This window comes from Carlito syrichta, unplaced genomic scaffold, assembly GCF_000164805.1.
Source record: "Carlito syrichta isolate Samal-C Ts95f unplaced genomic scaffold, Tarsius_syrichta-2.0.1 Scaffold120518, whole genome shotgun sequence".
Lineage (NCBI taxonomy): Eukaryota > Metazoa > Chordata > Mammalia > Primates > Tarsiidae > Carlito > Carlito syrichta.
In genome coordinates, this window is record NW_007064614.1 from 107355 (window position 1) to 114147 (window position 6793).

General features: G+C 59.6%; 1 protein-coding gene across 1 annotated transcript in view; it reads right to left on the reverse strand.

Moving 5' to 3' along the window:
- SSC5D (scavenger receptor cysteine rich family member with 5 domains) overlaps nt 1-6793 on the reverse strand; it is a 33339-nt gene that overhangs the window by 25423 nt on the left and 1123 nt on the right. The window contains exons 2-7 of the mRNA XM_021707575.1: nt 6725-6790; nt 6349-6462; nt 6007-6117; nt 5330-5638; nt 3037-3354; nt 1931-2107 (exon numbers count right to left, since the gene is read on the reverse strand). Coding sequence (XP_021563250.1) covers nt 1931-2107; nt 3037-3354; nt 5330-5638; nt 6007-6117; nt 6349-6462; nt 6725-6790 — 1095 coding nt within the window. The remainder of the gene's footprint in view (nt 1-1930; nt 2108-3036; nt 3355-5329; nt 5639-6006; nt 6118-6348; nt 6463-6724; nt 6791-6793) is intronic.

Here is a 6793-nt window from a genome sequence, read left to right on the forward strand (position 1 = left end):
AAAAAAAAAAAAAAAAAAGGTTTAAATGGTACATTTTATGTCATGTATATTTTACCACAAATTTTTAAAAAAAGAATGTGGGCTCTGGAACAAATTGCTTTTGCTTGAATACTGGCATTTCCAGTTTTTTTTTATTGTGTGCCTTGTGTTTAGTGTGGAGAGCAAGTGGTACCCACACCATCAGCGGGTACAAATTTCACCTGGATTAAGACATGGCAAGAACTAGGAACAGCTTCTGTCATGATGCACCAGTATGTGCTCAAAGGTAGTTACTATTATTATTCAGAAAAAGGAGAAAGAGGCCCCCAGAAATGATGATGATATTGAAAACAAGTTGCTGCTTTTGTTCGGCCTTTCCCAACCTTGAGGAGACAGCTGTGTTAACCATGTCTTTATTTTCTGTATTCCTGATGCTTGACTTGTTGGGACCTTGCTGAGCTGAAGGATGGCCCCTCCCAGGGTTAGCTAATTCCCAGAGACAGTAAATGACTTGGGTGTGTAGTCCTCAACCCAGAGCCCATACCCTGCCACCTGCTCCACTGCGCTCTCACACTCTGGGCCATGGTGCACCTGCCCTCACCCCAGAGCCAGCTGCTAGACAGTTTAGGACAAGCCTTATGTCCCATGGCTGGCAGAACTTATCCAAACCGGTGGATTCTAAGCCTGCCACCTGGCCTTGCCTGTTCCCTGCTGCAGAATCCACACTAAAAGCTTCTGCCTCCTGACCATCCCATGCTTCCCTGTGTGACCCTGCATGGCATGACATTCCTCCCTCTTCTTGAGGGCTATAATAAACTATCCTATTGATGGCCATCATCTTTTGATCTGTGGGCCTCACCATACCTGAATAATAATAAGACCTATATTTTTAAATGACAACTACCAGGCACGGTGGTTCACCCCTGTAATCCCAGCACTTTGGGAGGCTGAGGTAGGAGGATAGCTTGAGCCCAGGTGTTCTTTTTTTGGAGTTGGAATCTCACTCTGTCACCCAGGCTGGATGCTCATGGCCACTGCAGCCTCGACCTGCTGGGCTCGGGTGATCCTTCTACCTCAACCTTCCAAGTAGCTGGAACTACAGGCATGTGCCACCATGCCTGGCTAATTTTTTGATTTATTGTGGAGACGAGGTTTTGCCACATTGCCCAGGCTCAAACTCCTGGGCTCAGGCAATCCTCTTGCCTCTGCTTCCCAAAGTGCTGGGATTACAGGCATGAGCTACTGCACCCAGCTGAGCCCAGGAGTTCAAGACCAGCCTAGGCAACTTGGCAAGACCCATTTCTACAAAAAAAAAATCAAAAAAATTAGCCAGGTGTGGCAGCATGCACCTGTGGTCCCAGCTACTCAGGAAGCTGAGGTGGAAGGATCACCTGAGCCCAGGAGGTAAGGCTGTGGTGAACCCTGATCATGCCACTGCACTCCAGACTGGGCAGCAGAGTGAGACCCGACTCAAAATAACAAAACAAACCTACCTGCCACCACTGATCCAGGCCTATCAGTACTTGGGGGGAGGATGCAGAACCAATTGCCCCCCTCTGCCAAAGAGCCAGCAGCTCCAAGGCAAAGAGCATTCTGGAGCGGGGCTGGTACTGGGAACTTGCCAGAGTACCCTGGACAGGTCCACAGCCACTCTTGTGTCTCGGGAAGCCAAAAGCCCAAGGGCAGGCTCGCAGCCTATCATCCTTTTCTCCTTCTAGGACATGCTCAGAATTTTGGGGGCCCAGTAAATGATGAAAAGGCAGGGTCCCTTGTTCCAAAATGATCACGTGTGTCCGAACAGGCCAGCAGGCATTCATTCAGTTAAGCTCGGTGTTGTTCTGAGTGGGCCTGAGCTCCCACCCTCCCCCTCTTGCTGTGCAGGAGGGCCCCCCGGGAGACAGTCTCAGAGCTGGGGGAGGAACAGATGCAAGGGGGAGCAGTAAGGACTCACCGGCTTCCGGCCCAGGCTCCCGCGGGGCTGTCGGAGAGGTTGGCGGAGGTGCAGCATCTGCTGTCCCCGGGGCCTGGCTCACCATGGTGGTCAGAGGCCTGGAGGCTGCCTCCCTGGACGTGGATCTGTTGCTGTCCACTGCAGGGGCCGTGGGAGGGACAACACCCAGGGGCATGCCTGTGGAGGAAGAAGTGATGACTGCCCACCCTCCGTCCCAGAGCCTGTGCCCCCACCTCTGCCCCACCCCCTCACTGAGTCTCCATCCTCCTAGCTGCATGCAGGGAGCTCCCTTCCCGACCCCCCGCAAGACAGCCCAGGCCCCCCACATCCCCAGCCTGACCAGAGGAGAGTGTGAATGGGGAGCAAGGGAGTAGAGAGGGGAGAGGCTGTTGGGATCTCGGGGGTGACAGAGAAGGAGGTGACCTTCTACAGGGAGGAGATTGGCTTTCGCTGGGGCAGAGGAGGCAGGGCCAACAAAGGCTACTCCAGGACAGAGGCTCAGCCTCTGTACTCTTTCCATTTAGGGCTGAGTCATTCTCTGCCATGCAGGTCGTGCTGGGCATTGTAGGGTGGTGAGCAGCGTCTCTGGTCTCTATCCACCAATGCCAGGAGCACCCCCACTCCCAGTTAGGACCATCAAAAAAGTCTCCAGGCCGGGCATGGTGGCTCACACCTGTAATCACAGTACTTTGGGAGGTCAAGGTGGGCAGACTGCTTGAGCCCAGGAGTTTGAGACCAGCTTGGGCAACCTAGCGAGACCCCGTCTCTATAAAAAATTTAAAAATTAGCTGGGCATGGTGGTGCCTGTAGTTTCACTATTCAGGAGGCTGAGGTGGGAGGTTGAGGCTGCCGTGAGCTATGATCATCGGATCATGCCACTGCACTCCAGCCTGGGTGACAGTGAGACCACAACTCAAAAAAAAAAGTCTCCAGACATTACCCAACGTCCCCTTAGGTAATCACCCTGAGTGGAGAACTGCTGATGTTTCACAGAGGAGAAAAGGAGGGGAACATGGGAAATTTGTATAGAGGGAGCGAGGGGCGCTTCTCCCCATGACTCCAGGGCCACCTCAGCCCCCTTGCACCTTCCCTCACAGCCTCCTCACCATCACACACGGCCCCCGCGTCCTCACGATGGTGACAGTCATGCTGGCCCCAGGGCCGCGCCGGACAGAATCGCAAGGCCGTCTCGTTTCCCCGACACCGGAGGTCATCCAGGATGATGGGTCCAGACCCCTCTCCAAAGAAGGCGCCCCCAGGGGCGGCCAGCGCCCCCCCACAGCCCAGCTCTCTGCAGGCCACGGCGGCATCACGCAGGTCCCAGGCGTCGTCACACACGGTGCCCCAGCGCCCGCCATGCCAGACCTCCAGGCGGCCGGCGCACCCGTGGGGGCCATCGGCCAGGCGCAGTCGGGGGGCTGGGCCTGGGTGGGGGAAGGGGACACAGCCAAGAGACCAGGCTGGACGCACTGGAACTGAGCTATGGATGGGTCAGCCTCATCTCCGGGGAGACTGAGAAGCCAAGGTTCCATCTTCAGTCTGCAAGTGAGGAACAGGCTCCACGGCCAGACGTCCTGGGCTCAAAGCCCACACTGGCAGGTGTCTCCCTCTGGGGGGGCGGGAATGTCGGGAGCACTGACTCTGATCCCCGCTCCCCCATCTCCCATCTCTCAGCTGTGGCTTCCCAGTCCTCTAAACCAGGAGTCCAAACCCCAGGGCCACTGACATCTGGGTACGGACTGCTCCTTATCATGGAGGCTGTCCTGCACAATGTCCTCTACCCACCAGGTGCCAGCAGCTGCCCCTCCAGTTGTGGCAACCAAAGTGCCTCCAGACATTGCCTGGCATCCCCTGGGGAGTGGGGGGGAGGTCCCCCTGCCCCTTTGAGAGCCACTAGTCTTGTTGGCCTTAGGGGACACTTCCGCTGGGCCTTTCCAGGGTAGGAGCTGGGCACCCCTAGGCCTGTGGAGCCCATCTCTCCACCCCTGACATAGTGGGGTGTCACCCCAGTCCCTGTTCTGGAGAAGAAATGGAGGGAGGAGTCAGAGCAATCGTCTTGGAACTTCCTCACTTGCAGACAAGGATGGGATGTCTCCCTCCCAGGTTGCAGTGGGAGTTAAATGAGATGCTGGTGTCGCCCCAACTGCCCCAGCACTGTTGGTGCTTCTCTCTTCTCCCCAGCGGCCTCCCTTTTTCTGTCCGGAGCCTCACTCACCTCCAGTAGACTCTGCACCGAAGCCCCGTCTCTGCCCCCACGCCAGGCATGGAAGGCGCCACCCCACCCCACAGGCCCTCTGCCCCACTCTGACCCCTCTGCGTCCCCCTGGTCTCCAACCCCATCGCATCCCTACTGCGGCAGGACAGACGTTTGGTCTGGGTCCAGACAGACCCGGAGGGGTGAGGTCAGGGCCTGGGGCTTGCTAGGCCTGTGACCTTGGGTCATTCTGTCACTGTCACCCCTCTGAGGCTCCGTCCCACATCTGTGAAGAGAGAGGGAAGTCACCCCAGGGAGTGTGTGAGGCTCAGGATACTTGGCACACAGCAGGGACTCAGGTCAAGTCCTCATTTCTCCTCCACCCCCCCACATCAGCTGACTTCAGCATTTCTGACCCCCTCCTGGGCAGGCACCTGCAGCTTATCCTACCCCATGTCCAGCACTTATGAAACACCACTGCGGCCCTGCAGCCAGTGGACTGCACAGTCCAGGAGGGCCAGGGCTGGGGCTTCTTTTGTGGTTTCCATGCCCAGCCATGGATACGGTGTGTCATGAATATTTGTGGGAGGAGAGAAGATAGGAGGGGCAGGGAGGGAAGGAGGGCGCCCCTAAGCCCTTACCCAGCTTCCCCCTCTCTGGCCCTTGCTGGGGTCTAGGAGGAAGGGGACTGGGGTGGGAGCAGGAGACAGCTAGACCCCAGGCTAGATGGGGGGGGTATAGAGGGAGGTAGAGGCTCACTAGTCAGTCCTCCCACCCTGCCCCCAAGTCACTGCCGTCGCTCCCTCCTTCCACCTCAGGCCCCTTGAGGACAGGAGAGACGCTCATGCTGGCCAAGTGGCCAGGGACAGACAGGACTCCTTGCACCCAGGGACTCAGCTCCAGCCTGAGGTGGGCATTCTTAGCCACACTGCTCCATCAGGGAAACTGAGGATCAGAGAGATGGTCACTGGCCCAAGCCCCAGACAGGGCTGAGCGTTGGGCCCATGCCCCAAGCCCTACTCCTGCAGTCCCCAGAGAACATTGGCAGCACCCGGACGAGGGGGGCGTTGGATTGCTCCCAGGGTGGGCGTCATACATGCAGAGGACAGGGCAGCCCTGGGTTCAGGCCCTCCGCAGGTTCCAGAACAGAAAAGAGGGACTGGGACCTGAGGGAGGTGGGAGGCAGCCACCCACCGCCAACGTACCAGTGCAGACCAGCCCGGCATCCTCGCTGTGGTCGCAGTTACTGCGGCCCCAGGGGCTTCGGGGACAGTCGCGGAGGGCCTGTTCTCCTCCTCCACAGCCCACGTCGTCCATCCAGACAGGCCCCACACCAGGCCCGAACCGGGCGCCCCCGGGGGCGGCCAGTGCCCCCCCGCAGCCCAGCTCCCGGCAGGCCACAGCAGCGTCGCGCAGGTCCCATCCATCGTCACACACGGTGCCCCAGCGGCCTCCGTGCCAGACCTCCAGGCGGCCGGCGCACCCGTGGGGACCTGAGACCAGGCGCAGCCGCTCTGCGGGGCGGGCAGGAGGGTGGTGCAGCTGGTGAGCGGCAGATACAGACACCCCTTCTTCGGTCTTCACCTGGGGAAACTGAGGCCTAGAGGGTGCAGTGGCCTGAGATCTGCCTCCCAATGGCCCCTTAAAGGGAGAGAGCCATGACCTGTGCAGGGCAGTACACCTGGGTCTCCTGACAGGGTGGGGGTCAGGAAGAAGAGGGAGACTGGGCTGACTCTCTGAGCCCCCAAGGAAGGGATGCAGTGAGGGATGGAATCCTTCGAGGATGCTAGCTGGGGAGAGGACATCTGGCATCCTGGTTTGGCTGGGCCTAGAGTCTCATGGTGCCCAGACTCGAGGGGGGGGACACCTGCAGGGAGCTTACCTTGGCGGGGGGTTCCGGTTGTCAGCACAGGGGCCCGGGTGGACTTGGCCTGCTTGGGCCGGGGGCTCTTCTTGCGGGAGCCGTTCTGGGGGCTCCCGGCTGGGCGGGGTGCTGGGTGGGGGGCAGCCAGAGGTCAGGGGTTAAGCTGCTCCTCCTCCCTGCCACCTGGGGACCAGGCCTCCCTTTCCGAGGGGCTGAGGTGATGGAGAATTCCCCGGTCTGTGAAGGAGACAGCGGGTGTCTCCCGGGAGGTCCCCTGGGAGGGCTTAGTGACTGCCTCCCACAGCTGCAGCAGGAAGGAGAGCCCTGGGCAGGGGTGGGTGCCAAGTCCTCTGGGCTCACCAGGTGTCACCGGGGGCTCCTCCGAGCTGAGGCTCAGCTCCCCAGACAGCCCTGGCCACGGATCCCCATCCAGCGGGGAGGTGGGGCCATCCCTCGAGTTAGCCACACGCTGCCCTGCAGGGAAACAAGCTGTGAGCTGTGGGGAGTAGGGAGGCCGCTTGCGTTCCTGGGAGAGGGGCAAGGCAGGGCTGGGCCACCCCAGTGGTGGTCAGTTGGGGGCCACAGAGGGTGAGGGTGGGAGATACTGGACTCGGAGCAGGGAGTAGAAGCTGGCGTGTCGCCTGCTGCATGCTCAGACGTGTGGGGTCTAAGGCCTTGGGGTCCCTGGGTCGTCATCAGAGGAGCTTCCCCGAAGGCGGCACAGGGACCCCCTCACCTGCACAGACGACGCCCGCGTCCTCCTCATGGGAGCAGATGTGGGCCTTCCAGCCGCGGTGGGGGCAGA